This window comes from Emydura macquarii, unplaced genomic scaffold, assembly GCF_026122565.2.
Source record: "Emydura macquarii macquarii isolate MOO-44397 ecotype Brisbane River unplaced genomic scaffold, CSIRO-AGI_Emac_v2 contig_2676, whole genome shotgun sequence".
Lineage (NCBI taxonomy): Eukaryota > Metazoa > Chordata > Testudines > Chelidae > Emydura > Emydura macquarii.
Window position 1 is genome coordinate 47168633 of NW_027132813.1, and position 22636 is coordinate 47191268.

The following is a 22636-nucleotide window of genomic DNA, read 5'->3' on the forward strand; positions in this document are numbered from 1 at the left end:
CCAGAAAGAATTATTTTATTCATGAGCTCATTTTAGTGTTGTATCTTTCTCTAACCATACAAAGCTGGGGGAGTATCACTTCCATATGACTATGAGAGAAGACCTAAGTTCAAATTTAGAATTTCTTGTCCTTTTTTCTGTTGTAACTTATAGCCTTTTTTATAACCACTTAAATGTGTCCAGTCTAATTACTAAGCCATTTCAAACATTCTGGCTGTCCTGTACTGCATTTTCTCCAATTCTGTAATGCCCTTTTTAAAATAAGGTGATCAGAAGTAAGCACAATATTTTAAATGTGACCTCAGTTATTTTTATGTTGCTAAAATAATTTCCTTTTTTTTTTTGTCACAAAAAGCATTTAAACATTCCAGAATTGTACTGTCTTTCTGAAGGGTATCACACATTCTGTGCAAGACATTCTCTTGATCCATCAGCTGCTATGTATTTCTAGTATTTGACCTGTTGTGGATATAGAGCCTTTTGCTTCTTTTTCCCTCTGTTCATTGCCTCACATTTGATTATACTGAATACAAAGCTTACCTGTCTAGTGCTCCTAGTTTATCTGTCATTCTGAGCAGGGCTGCTTTTTCTTTATTGGATTCCCACCCTTATTCATATTTCAGCAGTACATTCCATCAGTCTATTTAATATAACTTCCTTTTATTCTTATTTATACAAGTAAAAAACCTTGACAAAGAAAATAGAAATGAATTTGGACTTACAGTGGTGACATTTACGTTGATTTTGGAAATAGTTTTCTAGGATAAACCTATTTTAGACAGTTCCATCTTTCTAGTGTCACTTAAAAAAATATTTCCAGCTAGAATTTCTCATGCTTGGTGTCTAGCCAGAAGAATTTTTTTCCTTAAGATTAGGTTACTTAAATCTGACTTCTTGCGTGTAGAGATTTGAATAATGAGATTCTTCACTTTTGGAGAAGTCATATTTATTTTTGGAATATCTCCTTTGAAAGGATTTAGTTTAGGAACTTTGAATGTGTACTCAGTTGTCCAGAGCAGTGCCTTTACATACTTTTAGGAAATGGGTGGCTCATTTAACGGAAGGGGCTATACCAAGGTGTCCTCCACAATTAGGAGTCCCCTCAGATTTGGATTTCATTCCCTCACCTACATCCCTGGTCACTGAAATAGCCTGAATTTCGTGATGTTCAAGGCATGTGGCATGTGGCCTTTGAGGAGGAGAATTACGTATGGTTTAGATACATAGGAGTAGGATTCACTACACATCGTGGGAATATTTAGCTGGATTTAAAGTTTTGAAGACTCCAGGTTTGTTTGCAAATTGATGAAAACTTTTGTAATGCTAAATAGTGGCAAGGAATCCAGAGTCTTGCATGGGGCACCTTTTTTTTTGTCCTTTGAATAAATGCAAATGAAGAAATGGGCTAGACATATTTTTTAAAATTAACATTTTATACTTGTTTGAATATGGTCTTGGAAAATATAAATTAAATGATAGAAAACTGCACCGATCATCCATGGTCCTTCCCACAGTCATCCCCATACCTCAGCTGTGTTCTTTATTCCCCTTCCTGATCAGCCATTGGTTCCCAGAGCCCCATTCTTAGTTCTTGCTTCTGTCCACTGGCATCTACATAAGTAACTCGTTCACCAGAAAGGACAGTGGGGTGGAATATTTGCACGCCCACATGCTTTCCAAAGGCTCTTCCCTCATGGAGCTAGTAGGAGAAATTCTGAGCCTCTACCAGTCCGCACCCCCCACCAATTTGGTAGCCGGATAAGGAGGTGGCACATTCTTAAATACTGCACATGGGTAGGAAGGCAGGTGATGACAGATTGGAATACTGCTTAAAGAACAGCCTTTAGAACATGGAATGGCAGAATCTAGTACACAAATACACACACCTCCAGCAATGAGTAGACACACAAGTCTCTTCCCACCCCGTGAGTCTCATGCTGATGGTATTGTGAACAAATCAGGGTTTTTTTAAAAAAATGTTGAAGATAACATGGTACTTGCTTTCTATTAATCAGGCAAAACTAGATTGATCAGAATGCTCTATCAAGCATGCAGCTGGAGTGAAGTACAGAGCTGCTCATAGTCAGTAGAGCACAGACAGTGGGCTTCCATTTCCTATGAAGAAGTGGCCACATATCCAAGGGTAACTTGTGACCCCAAAGGGTAAAGGGAGGCAGAAAAGTGGGCACTGCAGTAAATTAAAAGAGCAAACGGAAGGGATGGGAGGCCAAGCAACTGAATTCCAGCAAGGTAGGCTGAGCTATTCTTCAGTTGTGCCTTTAACAGGGATAGTGAATGGCATAGCTTATTGCTCCTTCTCATTCCTTTCCTAGCTGGTGCAAATCTTTTCTATGCCATTTTACAGGAGGGCACTTTTAAGACTCAGTGGTTAAATGACTTGCACACTGTTCTTGTGCATTAGTGCATTATGCAAGTGGAATTGGACACTGGGAGGGATAACAAGAAAATCCAGAGTTATAATATTGAATTTTTTTTTTTTTTTTAAAGAGAGGTTTTAGAAGAAACCTAAAACCTTTTATTTCATGCCTTAAAGCCAGTCTCAGCTATTAGGGATTAGGAGGAGTCTTTCTCTTGTGGGCAGCAGATCATCCTACATCTGCCTACTGTAATGGTGTATTGTAATTTCCTCTGAAGTATCTGCTGCTGGGCAGTGTTTGAGACAGGGTAATGATATGGGTCTGAAGCAGTGTGGCAATTCCTGTGCTGATTAGAAATTGTGGTGGAAGCCCCCTGAATTGTAAATTTCATTGTGATGCCAGTTGCTGCATGATTATGGGCAGATCACATCATGAAATTTTATTTTTTTACTAGGTCCCCAATATTGCTAACACTAATGGATCTGCAGGATAGTGCTAAGCACAGGGATCAGACCATTCGAATAATCCGAAGCCTTTCATTTAATATTGCCCTCTTTTGCTACCCAGTTTCTGAGCAAACGTTGATGTCACCGCACTGTATGCTACAAGACCTAGAGAAGAGAGTGAAAAAGATTCAAGTCAGTAATGTGAGAATCACTATACATAATTAAGGCTAAGATTTAGTTGGGAATTTTTAGTAAAAGTCATGGACAGGTCACAGATAATAAATAAAAATTCACGGCCTGTGACCTGTCCATGACTTTTACTATAAATACCCCTGACTAAATCTTAGTTGCTCGCTGGGCGCTGACATCTTGCCCCTGGCTTCTCACTGCTTTGATGGTCTCCAGGGCTGCTGCTCTGGCCACTAGACAGGCTGCTCCTGGGACCACTGCTGCCCTGGCAGTCCCCAGAGCCACTCCCGGGACCGCTGCTCGAGCAGCTCCAGCCGTGGTTGGTGTGGGTGGCCCCTGGGCCAGCTGCTCAGGCAGCCTTGAGATAAGCCGCACTGGCCAGTGTAGCTGTGGAAGTCTCAGCCATATACATAATTATTTCCTTACATGACTTTTTCTTTTTGTTAATATACAGGATTTCAGCTTAGAAATGCATGCACAACTTGAGTACATATTTTTGAGCATATGCACTCTTACAAGTGTGTCTCTCTTTTTCAGTATGATGACTGGAGTGTGGAAATTGCATTGTAAATTAGTGATGGGGCCAATATGAAATTTCAGTTCAGGAAGATTTGATATCACTATTCCTTGTGAATGTTGCAGGAAGGAAAAATGGCAGTTTCCTTCCTTAAACAGCTTTTACATGTAGAATTATTAAACAAGGAAAATAAATGGTTTGATTTTATTATCATCATATGTCTTATAACAATTACAATATCAGTAGGCGTAAGTGTAGTGTGGAAGTGCATGAGGGGAATGGGGGAAGATTTGTTTGATATAAATAGTGGCTGTTGAATGAAAGGTCTCAATTGGGAAATAACTTGAGAAAAACAGTTTACGGAACCGGTGGCTTCAGGATAAGTAATTGGCCAGAATACTAAGTATATGTAACACAAGAATATTAAATCTGTTTCTTTTCCCATTTGCAGCAAATTCACAACTACTTCACAGGGACTCTTGGAATTCATGTCTGGGGTTCCTATGCAATTTTCATTTTAGCCACCCTGTTGATTGGCCTAATCCTGGGTTTGGTAAGAAAGCAATATTACATTTTAATTTTCCTCTTTATAACCAAATGTGAACTCATTGCTTTAAAAATTATCTAGAGATTTTGCTATTTGTTTTTAATAAATGGCTATAAGGAGACTCTTTTTTAATACTTTAAATTAAATGTGTGTTTCATTGCATACATAGCAATATAATGATCCTAACCTGTCTTCCTAGGGCTGCAGGGAAAAACATGTCCTATTAATGGCTGTATCTAGTGTCACAGTAAGATCTTGATATTAAATAGCATCAAGGCACTTCTGTGAATATTCCTTACCTCTGTGGTGTTGGTAGCAGCTGTTTTGTGGGATATTTTGCAAACTGACCTCACCCCCAACATTCAAACTTTCTGAATGGGAGGAATAAGAGGCACTCTACCACCAGCTCCTGAACTAGCTCCCATTCCCTAAGCTGGTCGCATGTGTGAACAAGATGCTACTGTCCTGTTACCTGGTATGATAGCGGTATTAGCTTTTAAAGATAAAAATGTACAGTTTTATAGTAGGTGGAGATCAGACCTCCACCTGCTAGTATGTAGTTCTTGCAATTAATCCCTTGAAACAGAGACCATTGGTTAAGTACCCCTCCTCGGGAGCCAGTATCTCATAGCAAGGTATGGCGAATGCATGGTGTTGGAGGCCCAGTAAATTTGAGTTGCTTGACCACTGTCCTACAGGCCTAGCATAGCTTCAGTTGCTTGCTTGGCTATTCTGACCCCTGTAGCATGACATCTTCCAGTTGGCAGAGACTGAATAACCTTATAGATGACTCAGTTTCTGTATAGCACGGCACATAATAAAACAAAATACAGATACTGTATGCTTGCAGCTGCACATAGATAACAGTGATGGAAACAACAAGTTATCCTTGAACGTCTGGGGTACACTGTTTTATTATCAAGAAGCATATTTTTACTCCGCCCCCTCCTATCACCAGATGTTGTTTTGACAACCCGAATTATCATGGTGAGAATGGAATGTAGTTAAGGGTGAAACCCAATGCAGGTCATTAGCATATATGATAATGAGAGAGATAATTAGGTGAAGGCTGTTTATGGAAGGGTATAAGAAGTCACCTCTTAGACAAAGGGGGGTGCTTCATCAACACCTGACTCCATGGGAGGTGCTGCTGGTTGGACCAGAGGATCCACTGACTCCCTGGCGGGGCCACTGAAGAAAGCCGTTCCTGTATACAGCCTTCTGAGTAACTGCTTAGCTCTCCAGGCTTAGTGAGTATGATATATTGTAGTTAATTTTAGGCTTTGTATCTAACCAGTATATTTATAGAAAACCTTTCACATTAAACCTTATTGAGCTGCAAATCAGGCGTACCGTGTGTCACTGGTATTCACACTGATCACAAAGTGTCCAGAATCAACACATGGTATGACAGTGAAGTTAACATTGCCCACCTTGCTTCCTATTACTGTTGATGTATGTTTGGGGAACCAAAGTGTAAGCACCTGAGTTTACACCCATTCAGTCATTCCTGTCGTAGCGTGCTGCTTTCGCTACACACGTACACACTGTGAATTCCTTGAGTTGTTGTTCTGAGCTAGCTTATTTTCTTCTCTCATAAGTGAACAGCACAGTATTTTTCGAGTTTTAAATTGACTAAAATACAGTAATAGTAAATAATTTCACAAGGTGTACCATTATATCGAAAGTTTCCATGTTTATAGGTAAATATTTTGATATATTATATCCATCTGATTCAGTTTTTATGAAAGCACAACTACTGTGGAAAAGATCCTGTATAACAGGTGGAAAGGAGATTTGCGTAGCATTATAGTGCTTGCAGTGCCAGTATCCATCCATACTGTTGCTCAAAAAGCATAAACAGTAAAAAATAATTTTGTATTAATGACCAGTTATAGTGAAAGCTCAAGTTCACTTTGATTCACTCTGTGATGTTATGATTCATTAAATGTCAAGGTCTGACTTTGATCTTTTGGGGGGAAGGTACCCAGATTTAAAGAGGTTTTCTGTAATTTGATTGTGTATGAAGATATTTGTTTTTAACAATGGTTCATAATTTCTCTGTTTTGATAATATTTTAGCCTATATCAGAACTTAATTTTCCATTGTTTCCTCCATGAGTTCTATCCTGGTTTAAGTCCCCTTAGTGAATCAAAATCAAGCATCTGTGACATTGCCATCTGTTGTTGCTGAGCAGAACTGACACCCAAGAGTATTCTGAAATCCCCAGTTAGTCACAGAACTACAGTTGCTGAAAAAGCTACTTACAGTAGAGACTCAGATTCTAACAGATGTCCTGACTAGATCAGGCCAGAGAGAGGAACCCAGATGAGAATTCAACTGGAGCCAGTAGAAGTGGCAATCTCATCACTTTCTAGGATGAAATAGGATTGGACATTAACAACAATAGCGCCACGCCATCTCAACTAACTTCTTTTCTCTTCTGCAAAAGGAAGTTACTTTACCATCTTTGATATCATCTAAGGGCTGTTAAACAAGGGATTTTTCCTTCTAAAAACTCTCCAGGTCTCTGTATACCAAAACTCCGAACCTTGTTTAACACTGTTCAGCATTAGACAGTGATTGGGTTATGTTACAACTTTGGCTCATATATTCCATCTAAAGTAATACAACAAGACTTTGCACTGCTCCAGCAATGTAAAGGGGCCATATTAAGCTGCCTTTACAGGACAGCTGAGGATTCACTTGTCATCCCCAAAATGGTGTAGCCAGCATCATACATACTCATCTCACAGCCCCTGGCACGGGGAGTGTGGCTGGAGCTGGAGGCATGGATGTAGTGCTGCTGTACTCTGGTGATCCACCTGCATAATAAGCTTCGTGAGCTCTTCTGACTCATACCAGGGGCAAAGCTGGACCCCTGTCTACCTAAGAGATGGTTTAAAGCCACCTTTTGGGCTTTCCCCTTAGGTTCTGAGCACAGATTGCTGGGATTAGACAAAGGGGTCTGAGAATTTGATTGTAAACAACAGGACAGTAATTGTATCAGAACAGCGTATTTATTGTGTGTGTTTCTTTATCCTTTAATATATACAGCATATTGTGGGCACCAGTGTATAACCTGTGCAAAGATGAATGTCCTGTATTATAATTTTTATAACACTGAGATGTCTCTGCCAGTTCTTCTAAGTAGTAAATGTACCCTTGCTAAATAGATGTGAATCAAATGGGTGTTTTATTAGATTCATAGTTAGCAAGAAATAGAATACATTTATTACCCAAAAATGGATGAAACTGAAAAGTTGTAAAACTATCACCTGGTGGATTCATTTGTTTGCCCTTACTTCTAGAAAAACTGTATTTTGTGACTAATTGGAAGATCTGTTTCTTGAAATATATGGTACCATTTTCTTGTTTTTCTTTTTCTACCATTTATGTATAAACTTTGGTTTTAGCACTTACATGATGCACTTTGCAAGAGCAGATAAGAAGGTGTTTGCATCTTAAGTCACAACAGAATTGGATAGCAAAGCCTAGTTAAAAAAAACCAAAAAAGCCCATAGCAAGAGGTGAAAATATTTTATGTAAAAATAACTGGATAATTATCCAGTGGATAGAAAAACTGCATAGGCACTGCAAATAAATAAACCCCCTAAAACAGCTCTTTAATGTAAAGAACCTCACTTGTTAAATGGCAATTGTTAGATATTCCCTTTTCTCCTATCCTAAGGAGTTTCAATATAACATACATAAAGGAAGCAGGAGGAAAAGAACTGTCAGTATAAATACTCTGACTCCACCCACTTCCCCTTCAGCATTTTTTAGCTCCTTTAGAATAGAAACATGAAATTCTCACTCATTCCTCAACTTTGAACAAACACTTTTACTATGAATCTTAAGAGGAAAAAAGAGGCCATTTAGATGAAGAGGATAAAAAGGATGAGGAGGAAGAGGCTACCTAAAAAAACCCATTTTGCTTGGGAATCATCGCTTATGCTTCAGGTTCCCAGCAAAAAGAAGACAGCTGTCTGAGTCATGACCCTACTGTTCATGTTCCTTTCATAAAACATGGATTAAAGTCTCATGCAGAGATTCACTATTTTTTGGCTTGGAAATGCTGCTTGCCTCTCAGGATCTGTAGCCTTGTATGTTAAATTTACATCTCTTCTCCCTCCAGCAAATTTACTGAAATAATTACTGAGAAAGCACTGCAATGATTTGATTGTGGGAATCTCCGTTGATGTCGAACTTGAAATTTTGTCTGAAGAGGACATGCCATCATCCTTGAAATGTAGCCACAATAATTATTGACGTTCTCAGTGCCTTCTAGCAGTGCATCAGCGTCATTGAGGAGCCTTTTCAGTGCATGTTTGGCATCCAGAAATAGCAAAGAACAATTAGCAATTGTCATAAAAACAGAATGGCAAAGCAGTGAATTTGATAAAAATGTTGCAACCTTCACTTCTGCTAACTTGACCTTCAGTGTAGCATAAAATGAGTAATTTAAAGACATGACTGAAATGTTCATTATGGGATATGCTTCTCCAGACAGATTTAAACTTGTAAATCCATTGCTAGATGCTGCAAGTGAAGAAATAAAGGGAAAATGACAGGATTAAACTAATCAACATGTCATTATTGTGAGATGGCTGGTTGAACGTGAGAATTGATCCAATAATGGCTACAAGGAGAAATGTGTTTCTACTTACTGCTATTTATTCCATGTCTGAAAAGAAACCCGCAGAATATTGTGTCCAAATTGCTGACTGTCACCCAGGAATGCAGAGAAGTATAATGAGGTCTTTGCTTACATAACAAAAAGAAAATGAGAAAGTGGTAACTTCTTTGATGCAAGCAACCTAAACTTTTAGTGTATTCAGCACACTAGTCAAACCTCTTTGAGGAAATAAGTAACATTAAACACTGCCCTCTACAGCGTATTGTGGAAGTTAAGAGTCTTTGGCCACCACTCATCAGCCTTGTTGGCTTATTGGAGAAGGAGGATAAATGCCCCAGCTAATCAGAAATACTTGATAAAAATCACAGGAAGTTGCCTGTATCTGTATCCAATAAATATGTACTGACCATTTTGATCTTTGATCAAAATGTAACATGCATTTTATACGCAGCATCTCCGCAGAGAGGCAGTGAACTTACAAAATCAATTGAAGACCTGAAAAGAGCTTTTTGTATCTTGAAAGCGTGTCTTTTTCACCAACAGAAGTTGGTCCAATAAAAGATATTACTTCACCCACCTTGTCTCTGTAATATCCTGGGACCGACATGGCAACAACACTGCAAAAAGGAACTGAAAGAAGTTTGAGAGGGAGTTGACAGATTACAGGCTGATATGACTGTTACCTTGTCAGTGGAAATCTGACTTGATTCACCAAGGGCCTTCATCTTCTGAGATCACAGGTTTTTGTATCTTAAGTCCCTCTTCCTGCTCTGGAGCTCATATGTCGATTAGCTTCCTGCTCTGGAGCTCATATGTCTGTCTTTGAAGGATGATAGTGGTGCACCATGTAACAGGCACATGTAACAGTCATGCTGCTGTAGCTTATACCAGCGCGCCACTGTTAAAAGATAATTCAGCTGCTCCGATAATCAGTGAGTTTATGCTCCTGGATGGAATTTCTGCTTTTCTACATCAAGGACAGAAAACCCCCCGAACATTCAAACAGACTCAGTCAGCAAGACATTTGTTCTGGGGAAACGGGGTCTTGACGAAGAAGTGGCCCTTTAGATTTGCCAGTGGAGTGTTTCTCTCTACACATGCACGTATTTCATTCTTGAATGAAGATTTCTTGCCTGAAGTGTCCAAATGTCTGCTATTAGCAGACGATGAGCCACTTTGCTCACTTTGGTTCCTTTAAAAATTTTACCCTAAGTAAATGAAGACACCCTTAATCTTGCTGAAAGTCTATAGGACTTGGCCTCCTAAGTCACTTAAGAACCCTTGAAAATTTTACTCTTTTTTAAAGGTTTAAGGTTTGCTTTTAAAACAAGATCTTGATTTTTATTTTAACAGGGTTTAAAGTCCTTGTCTACTCTAGGTAATTTCTTATCCATTTTTCTGCACTGGTGTTAATAATGCAAGCTCTCCAATAGACATGGTGCAGGAGTCTTTTGATATTGTCATGTGGTGTTTATGCATCGCAAGCATCTTGGTCTTATCACTAATTGTTCACAGCTGCTATTTTTGCTGTTTGGCATTTCATAGAGGAATGTACCTTTGGTTTACAAATCTTTCCTATTGTTTTTTTCCCCAGAACTTAATGATTTGCACAGTTCCATAAGCACATTTATTTTCCCTCAATGGGACGGGCTTTTCGTTTACATTTGCTATTTTATGGGTTGTCTTTTTAAGACTTTGGTAAAGGTATCCTTTCATTTTCTTTCTACCCAAATAGCCTTCTTAAGTAGAGCTTGTCATGAATTTTTCAGCAAAACATTTTTCTGTTGTAAGGCAGATTTGTCAAAACCAAAACTCTTCACTGGAAAGTCAATGTTGATGAATTTCCCATGTCAAAATATTTTTGAAAAGTTTCAAAATTGTCAAAACATCCACGTCTGGCATTTTCTAAATGAAAAGGCTACTTTTTTGGTTTGAAATGACTTCTTATTTCAAAATGCAAGTTTATATATAGAGTCATAGAACTTGAGGGCACCTCACATCAAAATCTAAGAAGTAAAAATCTAAACAAAACATTTCAAAATGGTTGAAACAAAATGTTTAGATTGACCCAAACTGATTTTCTAGATTATCAGTTCACAAAAAATTGAGTTTTGGACTGTTTAGATTGGTATAAGAAAATGTTTTGAAATCTCAAGTTTTCTTGGTACAGGAAAATCATTTTCTGTCCAGCTCTATTTAAGTTGTAATCTTTATTGGAAGAGGGGAGATAACTATGTATTGGACCACCCTACCTACAAGTGTTTTGAATAAACTTCAGGTTTCTTGCATATTTTTCATGTCAATGTTGGCAGCACATGAATTGTCTGTTTCTCTCTGAACCATTTACTTCAATGTACAGATGAAATTCCATAGCTTAGATGCTAAGGGAAAATCACGTTGGATTTAGCATAGATAAAGCTTCTCTGTAAGTCTCTAAAATTTTGTTCCATGGAAAAATGTTGGGGTTTTTTTTTTAATTAGCTTTTTAAAGCCACTGTTATTTAGTGGATAGAAGGCAATAAGGCCTGTTAATTAATTTCTTCATTCACTGCCTATTGATAGACACTTAAAAAGAATGCTGGTTTTTAGGGATGGAGGATATGCTTCAACATTTGATACAGACATGTCTGCTGTGTAATTCTCTGTTCAGTCCTATGTAACTATTAACAGCTGGACCTGCTATTGTCCTTTGAGGCTGGGCTTTGTTGTAGTTTTTCTAGGCTGCTCCTTAGGTCAAGGCTAAATCTCATTTTTTGCATAGTCATACACTCTGCTTGTTTGTATTGGAATTATTGTCAGATGAGAGAAGTTGAGTATACAGCAATAGAAAGCTAGTAACTTTGTCATAACTGTCTCATATTCTGCTTCCTTCCTGCTTCTGTATTTAGTATTAAGGTTTTCCCGGTCTTTGTGCTCTTCATAAATTAAGGCAAGTGACTTAAGCATGGATATTTATACTACCAGTCACTGATAGTTTTTTGTCTTCTGCTTCTTGGTAAGCAAGGCTATTGGAATTCTTATTGTAGAATAAGAGAAGAGGAAAATGACCCATAGAATTATTTGTAAGTAGTAATTCCTTTCTGAAAGTGGTGCTTCTTATGGTAGCTGTTGTTAAACATGTCTGAGCCTGTCCACTGCTATTATTGTTTTTCTTTAGAAGAAATTAATCTGTTGCATTTGCACTTAACTTTTATGTAGATATTTGTTAGGAACAGATGCAGAGTAATATAAATTCCAAATATTGAAATACTACTTTAATGGTCACACTTGATATTAAGGGCATATTTGGATTTATAAATGGTTAATAAATGATTAATACATGTTCTAAGCATGCTAGATATGAATAGTATGTATTATAGACCATTACTATAAGGTGTATTATAGGTGGCTATAAGCAACCCTAATGATGGTTAATTGTTAGATTATTAAAAAATAATGGACTAATCATTTATTAACCTTTTATAAACTTAATATATATAATCTATTATAATATAATATGAAGTGTGACCAGTTTCATAATGTAGAATTAATTAGTTATATAGAGAAAACATTAAAACTATACCCCTGCACTGTTGGGGCCCAGCACAGATGACTTAGTCAGGATGTTGCCGTCTTCTTCAAAAAGTCCTCTCGTTACAGCTTCGCCAGTTAAATTGATTGCAAGCCCAGAAACCCAGTTCAGTAGTGCAAATGGGCTGATATTGCAGGGGCTGCGAGATAAGAAATGCATGCTGGTTAAGTCACCGAATTATATATTTTCTTCTTCTTGTCAGATACTGGTTTTGATTGCAGACTGCCTTTGCCCTCCCAAGCCAAAGTACATAGCAGAAACATCTGGTAAGCACTCTATGTGCATGGATATTATATTTTTGGAATAATTTATGCTGACTAATGTACATTGTTTTTCATGAAAAAGCTTTTCTCTAAGCTTCATTGATGGCAACTGACTAATCCTGACAACAATCATTTCCTTCATGGATGTCTGACAAGGTCTGTATTTGCTGTTGTAAATAATACTGTGATTTTCGTGTCCTTCCATCTGAGGAACTCAAAGCATTTTACAAACACCAAAGTGTTTAGCCTTATTAGGAAAAGCAGTAGTAATCCCATTTTACGGACATAGAAACTGGGGCACAGAGAGGCTAAAAAATACCCCAAATCCAACAGAAAATCCATAATAGAGCCAGAAATAGAAATAGTTCTGCTGATCCCCAGTTTTATGCTTATTCACAAAATCTTCTAATTTAAAGGGACAAGCAATACCTCGCTGACAAGATTTTTCTAGTTCTTAACCACATCTTGTACACAGGCAGACATTACACAGACTACACTTTGGACCCACGTGAACCTCCCTCTGCAACACTTCAATGGAAGTTATGGTCACATATGGATGCAGGATTGTGTATTGTGACACTTAAAGTCACACAGGGTGTAGATAAGTTGCCATAATGCAGTTTTATAATAATTAATTACTTCCATATCCAGTGTGTTCAGTTTACAAATTGGGAAATTTTCTGCCTCATGCATCATTACCAGAACTAAATATTTTGCTATCGCATTTAGCTGACAATTTTTTGTTGATGCTTAGCAGAGTTCATCTTAATCTTCCTTACATGGAAAGACTTGTCACTGCTAAAATGGAGAGAAAATATGTTTTTTTTCCCCCCCTACAAAGTAGACAGATATAACTCCAAAACGCACTTGGAGCAGATTTGCCGTGTAAGATTTTCTGAAAGGCAAACAGTGAGTCAATGGCAGAAGGAAAACTAGACCTAAGGAGTCTGGCTCCAAGTCCCTTAAACAATCCAGTAGAGTAGACCAAGCTGCCTCTTACTGCGCAAAATGCACTTTTAATAATCTAATATTATTTCATTCTCTCTCTGTAGTCTTGGCACATTTAAGGTCGAATTATCCCCTCCAATATATTTAGATGGCTCCATTGACTTTAATGGAAGCAGTATGTGCATCTGAGGGTCAAAACTGCCCTTTAGAAAGGTCCATACACTTTAGACAGTAGATTCCACTTAATAGCAACCCAGATATTAACTTCTGGTTAATAACATTTTGCTGCGAACCAATCCTGTCCCATTGACTTTAATATTAAGGGTTTTTCAGATATAGGCAATGGCATGTAGCTTATTAAGAACATTTTATTGAAGAAAGGCCCCAGCTGCGGGCAGGTTTGCAGGCCTGCAGTCGGAGAAGGAAGTGCTGGGACATGTCTTCCCTGGCTGCAACCCCGCAAACTTGCCTGTGGGCAGGGTAGTAATGCGGAGGGAGGCTTCTTCAGGTTAACTCTCCCTGGGCTTTCTGGGCTGTGTCTTGCTGGAAGACTGCACCCAGGGAAGGAAGTGCTGGAATGTGCTGAGCCCCCACCTCCAGAGTGCCCAGGAGTGGTACCATGCAGCTCGGGTGGGCCCCCAGCATATCCTGCCCCCTGTAGAAGGCCCCAGCATCCGGGCTGTAGCCCTTCTCCCCTCTGCTTGCCTGCCCCTTGCTTACTTCCCTGTTTGTAGCCTTGCAAACTTATTGACAAATGCCAGATAATAGCAAGTCTTTGCTGGCAACCGAGGAGTTGCTAATAAGCAGAATCTATTATATATGATTTATAAATGAGACAGTCATGCCATCTTTTCAGTGTGAAGACTCTTACAGTAAGGTTCCACGCTATAAAAATAATGAAGGTAGCAACTGGCGCAAAGCAAAAATCTCAATCCCTGGTTGATATTTAATCAGAAATGGAGTCTAGGTTTAGGTTTGATTCTGGAACACCATATTCCACGAATCTTATCTTGACATAGTTGTAGTGAAACCTGGCAGTAAGGAATTGATTTGTGTATATGTGTATATTTGCTGGTAGGTTTTTGGGTTTGGTTCAGTAGTATTGAAAATAATGAGCTGTTTCAAAGGCATCCTTTAAAGTGATACTGCCAAGTAATTAGACTCCACTTTGGCCAAATTTAAAACTGGTGGAGAATATACTTCATGTAATATTAAGACATGCATTACTCTGAGAAACAATGGGAAAAGTATATTTATGACAAATTTACACAAATATGTGCTGCTTGTGTTTGCCTCTATAGCTGCAATTACCTAAGAAAAAGCATTCCCAGAGCTTATGTTCCTGCTAACACTTTTCGGATGATGGTGTACAAGGAACTAAATAAAATGGAACTACTGTTAACTTGTAATCCATTAGGAACAAAATGAAAAGAAATATTTTCCTACTAGTAAGACAGACAAATTTGGGGGTACAGTGCTAACAGAGTAAAATAATAAAATGAGGAGAAGATCATAATGCTACATTAGAATTACGCCAAGGACTTTTTCATAAAGAATATTTTGTAATTTTTGCAGTCTTGTGTTAGTGCAGTAACTAGAAAAGATACTTCAGCTGATGAGCAGGCCTCACGATTTAAACATTTTCATTCTTTGTTTTGTTTCAGAAGAGTTGATTGAAAAGGAGAATGCAGAGCTTACAGCAGTAGAAGAAGTGGAAGAAGCTGAAGAGTTTTCAGCAAATGAGTTAGAAGAGGCCGCAGAGGAAAAGGATGTTTCAGATGGGGAAGATGGAGCCACATCAAGTGAAGAGGCCAATGCAAGTGAGAATGGCTCAGAAGAGGACTCTGCTGTTGATGAAGGATCAGGGACAGAAGAGACTGAAGACATCTGTGAACAACATCCATCTGATTCAGAGACTCAAAGCTCTCTAAGGCAACGTAAAAGCCAGGTGGCTGACAATGGACTATAGTTTCCATGGTGTTTTTCATAAACTTGGACCAAAGAAATATCAGGGGCCCTTCTGGTCTGCAGCTGAAGCCAAACACGTGATTTGTAGTTTGTGTTTACGTAAAGCAAAACCTCTGTTCTGCATCAGCTGGCTTCTTTCTTCTGACCTTTTTTTAAAGCCAATATTTGCTCACAGACTTCCATTTTTATAAGCACACCTTTTTATATTACATTAGCCATGACAATCAAAACCATAAGTATGATTTGATCTGCTGAGAGGCTTGAGGGGAAGGGGACGTGACCACTGGAATGAAAGACTTGGTAATGAGATGCTTGTTGTTCATGCTTGTGCTCCTTTATAGACACTGCTCTAAGCAAGATAAGACGAGTGAATTTGAATTCACAAACCTGCATTAACAAGTAGTAGTTTAGCAGGAGTCTGACTTCCTTTTCTTTCTGTCTGATTATTTTCTTTCAATGCTATAAAAACATGAGGCACATCATAAAACAGCAGATGGAGGCACCTTAATTGTCTTCCATTAAAACAACTCTGTTTGGTGGTTTTGCTTTCATCAACTCAACTGAAGCACCTTCATTATATTGGTTTTTTTGTTTTTTGTTTTCCCTACTGAATAAGTATTTTGAAAATATACCATAATGTTATAACTGTGACTAGTTTTATTCTGTGCTTGAAGTGGACCCAAACTGTTGTGCACCATGCCTTTGAATAATCAAGTCAGACTTACATCAGTTGGTGATTTTAATCACTTAAGGGGTTTAGATCATCAAAAACCTTAGTCTGTGGAATATAATAAGCAACTTGATGCTTAAAATGACATGTGTGAACCTCAGAGATTCGAAAGGAGATAGTTTAGTTAGAAGAGGGTTTTTTTTTGCCAAAGTGTAACCTTTTTCCTTTAAGATGTTGAAGTGAGAAGTATTCCTTTCTACGCCAATAAATGCCAGTACAAGCTAGTCATATACAGAGAAATGCTCTATTTTTTTTTCTGTTTCCAGCACAGAGTAGTTGGCAATCAAAACTGCTTTAGTAATATTAACTGAAAAACCACTTATGTTTTCACCTCTAATGTGCTGGCTTTAATGACAGAGGTAGTGGAAAAAACGCACCAAGAAATGAAAGAAATAGCTTTTGGTTACACTGCTATCTTTTATCTACGTAGTCATGTATCTTTCAAACTGCATAAAGTGGAAATGGCTCACTAGCTAATCTGCTGACAACTCCCCATGCTGTCCAGTTTATTCAGGAAATCAGCCTTTTATTCAGTCTAGTTGGCATGATTTATATTAAGAAACTTTTAAGAACCACATCCCATTAAGTGAATGAATATCTGAAGTATAATCCTATATATTCCCACTTGGGTAGCATGCTGATCCACATTGAATAATGCGAAGCAGAAAGGTTGTTTAAATCTTAATTAAATAGGCAATACAAAAGTTACCATATTGCATAAACCTGGCTGATAGCATCAGACTTTTGATTTTGTTTTTTGAGACAAAGGAGTATTCTGTGGGCTTCAGATGGTTGCCCCCTAGTGTTAGAAAAGGGATGTTACAAGTGCACAAAGGTGATTTCTTATGAGACAATAAGTCTTAACGTGGCCAGTTGACATCTGTCTTGGTAGTTGTTTTACTGTTAATGTGCAGATGTTATTTAGCAGAAAGCAATATAATTTTCACATTATAATTTAACGTGTCTCACTTTTTTTTTTTAAATGTTTCCAATTTAGAACATTTGCTAAGTATAAATCCTACAGTCATGGAGCCTGATTCTGGTCTTGTACAAGTGTAAAGCAGGTATAACTTCCCTGAACTCTTGAGCATAAAGGAGATCAGAATAGGGGCTGTACTTAAATTCCTTCTGAATATATTCAGATATTTAGAGTGTTCGTACAACCATAAAGATTAGATTCTTTGCCCCAGCCCTTCGGTTTTGTACACAGATGCAGAGAAAATTCTTAAACAGATGTGATGGACATAAAATTGTGGCAGTGCACTAGAATGAGAACAGATGGCTTAGCTTGACTTGCCTGGACACAAAAGTGTCCTTTCAAAAGTGGTGTGAAGGGCTTCAGCTGTGCAGCTGAGGCCCACTGTCCTTAAAGGGACAAATGTAAAAAATGACTTTTTGCCATCATCTGGTGCCAGATTACTGTAAATGGAAGCGATTATAGGTTTCATTTAAAAAAAAAAAAAATCTACCACCCTTGGTTGTATTTCACTATTTCCTCTGTGTAGTCAGTTTTCCTTGTTTGTATGGGTAAGTCATACAGCGAGAGAGGAGAATATTTTTAAGACTAGGCAAATGAAATACTTAAATCACCAAAACTGGCTGGGGCATGTGGGCCAAGTGTTATATCTTCAGTGACTTGACTTCTTTTTCACCTGATTAGGATTCAGATGAGATGACGTCTCTTCAATGAGTCATGGATTTAAAACTCTGCTTGACGCTGAAAATATAGGGGATTGTGTCCATCATGAATTCATTGAAAACATTGACCTGTGTTGTATAAAATGAAAAGGACATTTCCTACAGAGTAGAGTCCTGAGTTGTTCCAAAAAATGAAAGATTTGGGGGGAGAGAAATGTTCGTATTAAAAATGTCAAAAAGTTATGGCCAAGATTTTAAAAAATAAGAGCTTTAAAGTTGGCTTCACAAAGTCATCTTGAGGCCCCTAAATTAGAGGTCGAACTTGCAAAAGAACAGAGCATGTCCTAGTGACTTCAGTGCAAGATGCTAGGTTTAAAAATCTTCCTCTAGTTTAGGTGCCTAAGAATTAAGTGAGGAGTAATTTTATAGGCATCTGTTTTTGAAATCTAGACATATTGGTGTTGAAAAATCTGTTAATCTTATAAAGGGTTACACCTCTCTCTGCATAGACTGAGTGATCTGAGCAAATGACATAACAAGGTTATTTCCATACAAACTGCAGGGATTACAAGATGTCCTGAGAAACAACAAAACTTTAATTACAGAAACTATTTTCTGAAGTCCCTTTATGTTCAAATAACTCCCATTGAAGTGAAGAAGCATGTCATATATTTCAGGTTTGAGCTTTTTAAAGTGTTCAGTGATAAATTCTAAAGAAGACATGAAATCTCAGTTCTGTTGTAGATGAAGGGACAGAAAGCAAGTGGGACTCATGCCTGAACAGCAAACCTTTAGGCACATAGCAAATGACAACTGTTCATCTCCTACTAGTTATGTGTCTTGTGAATCTGACATTGATTGAATGATGCTAGGCTCATTTTAAGGTGTCTCAAACATCATACATCAAACATCATACTCCATATATGGTGGAAAATTATTGCTAATTTTGGTTTGATAGTCAATCTATTATATTGCAAGTTTTAAGTACAATGGGTTTGATTATTGTATTTATAGGACACTTACCTTCTCAAAGGGCTGTACAAACATTAACAACACCCTCTCAGCTTTAAGAATATCATTTTCCTTTGTCATATAGACTGTTGTAACAAAACGGTAGTGACTCCTGGCTTTTGGAGAAAATCCACTGTTTGGTTTAAGTGACAGGTGCTATTAAAGGAGCATTATAAAGGGCAAATTTCTCCTTGATGACTAATGTGGTAACTGTGCAATAATAGCTGTGTCAGTCCTGAATAATATATGGAGGATTTATACCTTTTAAAAAAAAAGTATGTTGTCTTAACCTTGTTAAGTCATGTTAGTATAGTACTGAAATGTTTACAGCAGTATTAGACTTGCAATTTTAGCATTTTCTGTATTTCTGTGTTAGTTAAAGGATTAATACTGCTCCTTTGTGCCAACTGAGAAGACCCTGTTTGTCATCTCATCAGCTCCATCCTCTCTTTTGATTCACTTTGCAGAAGTAGAATTTGACTTTGCATTCAGAATATAGACAAAATGTCTTTGGAAAAAAACTGTTCTTCACACAGTTGGCTGAAATTGTTTGAGTAAATGTAGCACTGTTAACTCTGTTAAGATCTATGGATGGGGAGTGCAGACTTTCAAAGGTGACTAGTGATTTTGGGTGCCCAACTTAGAGACATACTTTTCAGACGCTGGCGATTAGCACATTCTTGAAATCAGACCTGCCCCAGAGTATCTCAGCATGAACATCCAAAGAGTGAGGCATCCAGAAACCAAGTCACTCTTGAAATTTTAAGCCTGTGTTTCTAAAGAGGGCACAAATGAAGCTTTGCCTTTTCTAATTGTGCTTCTGATAAAGTTTCAAGTGAAATATAAATCATTGTAAATCTTAGAATACTCTCTGTATAGACTATAATTCTGTTGGACAACTTTTTTTGTTACATGGCTTTTTCATGGAAATATTATGCAAAATTACTTTTTATACTAAAATTCTGCAAACTTAAGCCCTGGGTATTTGTACTGGAATTCCATATAAATTTTTTTATTTATAATCTGGTTGTGACTAGTTTTTATTTTTCAGCATAGCCACTTTTGATTGAAGGGTCACACTGTATATCAAGGGTGCATTTGTAAATAGTTTATAAAGGGTTAATAAATGAAGATGTTTTAATAAATGTTTAATCAGTTGTTAGTCTTACAACACCTATTGATCTATAACACATAGTGGTGGCTGTAACATGCTTGTAACATTTATACATCATTTATTAACCCTTTGTAAATGTATCCTTGATATGAAGTGTGACCAATTGAATGCTATATTCTACTTACAATTATCTCTACAAACCCAATTATGAAGTTGATACAAATTTTTTCCTTAACCATCTTCAGGTACGGAAATAAGAGTCCAAGATTCAGTTGTTTTGGTAATTATGTTTAAAGCAACAGAATTTGTAATCCCAAATGGCTCGGTATATTGAGACATAAAATTTGTTTTTATATTCAGTAAGGAAACAGAAGATGGAAAATCCCTTGCAATTCTCTGAAATGCTGAGTTTATTTATTCACTGTGGTTGAAGTTTGTAGTTTCATGTTTTGTTACAAAGTTAAAGCTCACTCTGTTCTTCCAAAGAGTTGCTAGAGTGGGCTGAAGTGTCAAGTGAAACTGGACAGCTGATGAGTTTGTGTTCTAATCTTAATACAAAAGGTTTCAACCTAGTTTCTCTTTAAGGTTTTGCATTTTTCTAATCCAAAACACAGTGAAACATGAGATCTTGCATATCAAAAGTGAACGAAATATTCTCAAATGCCCTTTAAGTGCAGCAGCTGAGTTTTGCGTAACTGTCACGTTTTCACTTGCTGTACATCCGCAATCTTTCTTCTTATATTTGGGCTGCATATTTCTCAAAATAGACCCATATGGCCTTTGGGAAGGGGTTTGCTGTCTTATCTAAGTTTGGTTTGAAGGGTCTCAAATTCAAATGAAGGGTCTCAAAGTCAGTGTGTTGTTTGGTTATAAATCTGAGTTCAGGAAACTGACATCAAATTCCTCTCTGTCATTTTTTCCCACCAATCCATGCTCCCTCCCTCTTTGACTTATTTGACTTCCAGAAAGACTTTCAAATCCAGGTCTTGAGGCTAAAGCTCAGTCTGCATTTGAATTTCAGTGTGAATATTTTGTACAGCTCCACTGTTTGAATCTCAACATCAAATATAGAATCTTCTTCACTATAACAAAAATGTGATTAGCTGCAATACCAAAGGCCGGTGTGGAGTTAGCCGGCACACCATGCTAGAAATTAATAGAGAGCCATTACCATTTATTCAGAGTATAAACTCTGAGTCTAAGTGAAATAAGGAGGACAAAGATCTTTTCAGTCTGGTAAGTGATTTCCTCACTCTTCTTTATCGTTGCTCACCACAGCTTCTAAGGCACTCATTAAGCTAGCTGTGGCCCAAGAGAGAATACTTGCTGAGTAACTGAAGCACTCTCAAATCTTTATCAACACTTATGAAATATTAATTCAATATTCCCTCAGCGTTTCATTACACAAGCCTGCTTTGTGGAATGGAAAAGGCAGTATTTTTTAAAATAACCTTTTTAGTAGTTGGTTCTTTGATATATGATTAAGTGGCTTTAAAGACATTTAAAATATCACAGGATCTCTTGGGCAACTGGAATAGCAGATTAAAAATTCCTATCAAATCCTTTAATTTTCCTCTTTGGGAATTATGTGGGTTTTTTAGTGGATAGAGATTAAACCAATAATGATTCTGTTTAGAAAGTGTCTGTTGGAAATAAACCTGCCAGTAGAAGCTCAGTTCCCCACGGGCGTGTCTGCCTTTCTCCTAAATATTTAGACAAGAGGACAGAGTCAAGAAATATGAGAACAAGAAAAGAGGAACAGAAGACAAATCCACCCGAGGTGGGGATGGAAGGTGGGTGAGGGACTCTCCTGTGTGAATGAGGAGGGAGTGGGTGAGCAAGTTAAGGGATAACCAGATGGGAGAAAGTGGAACAGCTGGCCCCACCTATCTGCTGTTGCTGACTCAATTACAACTTCATCTGCCTGACCTGCTGCCCTTCCTCAGTCATGTCAATGACAAATGTTATGAACACAGACCACACTTATATTAGTTTAAAAAAAAACGTGCCAAAGTGAGGGTGGAGCAAGGGGTACAGAGAGATGATTGAGAGGTGGAAAGTTACAGTAGGGGTCACTGCTCTTACATGTTACCCTGACATCAGCTCTCCCTTGGCACATGTTACTGGTCCTCACTGCAACCTACATATAATCTTGCATCCTGCCTTGTCACATACATGCATAGGCACCCACCCTGATAGCCTTGGTCTTCCCCAGGCATCTTACATAGAAGGTTGCAGCCCTTCCACTCCTCTTATGTAGAGCTGCTGTTCACACAAGCTCACACCTCTATGGTCTTGCATGCTCACTGCTACTGCATTCATCGGCATCCTCGCAACATGATGCTGATAGCACTGGGTTTGTCCCTCTCCTCCCCATCCCACCCACCCCAAGTGCACACACTGCTGTCCCTGAGTCCTAAATATAAGAGTGGGCAGTATTGTTAGTCCCAAGAGGCCAGAGACAAACCTCCCAAATATTGAGAGACCTTAGAAAAGTGTAACTCCTTTAATCTAGGTACACCGTTGGGCCGCCATACTGTGAATGGCCTCTCAGAATTCTTGGTTGGCCTTCTGCGTTTGAATTCTTGGGGGGAGCTCTTCTCAATCTGTGAGATTCCTTCTCTATAAATTCAGTCTGAAATGCAGACCCATAAAAGGAGGCTTCCCCTTGGCAACT

The 22636-nt window shown here is 38.1% G+C and overlaps 1 protein-coding gene across 2 annotated transcripts in view; it reads left to right on the forward strand.

Annotated features, from left to right (window-relative positions):
* Positions 1 to 20521, forward strand: part of TMX4 (thioredoxin related transmembrane protein 4) — a 60250-nt gene extending 39729 nt beyond the window's left edge. The window contains exons 6-8 of one of the 2 annotated variants that reach the window (XM_067565321.1): positions 3982 to 4083; positions 12490 to 12553; positions 15163 to 20521. In XM_067565321.1, the coding sequence (XP_067421422.1) occupies positions 3982 to 4083; positions 12490 to 12553; positions 15163 to 15467 (471 nt within the window). In that variant the 3' untranslated portion in view covers positions 15468 to 20521. The remainder of the gene's footprint in view (positions 1 to 3981; positions 4084 to 12489; positions 12554 to 15162) is intronic. The other variant, XM_067565322.1, reaches the window with a different exon arrangement.
* The last annotated feature ends 2115 nt before the right edge of the window (positions 20522 to 22636 follow it).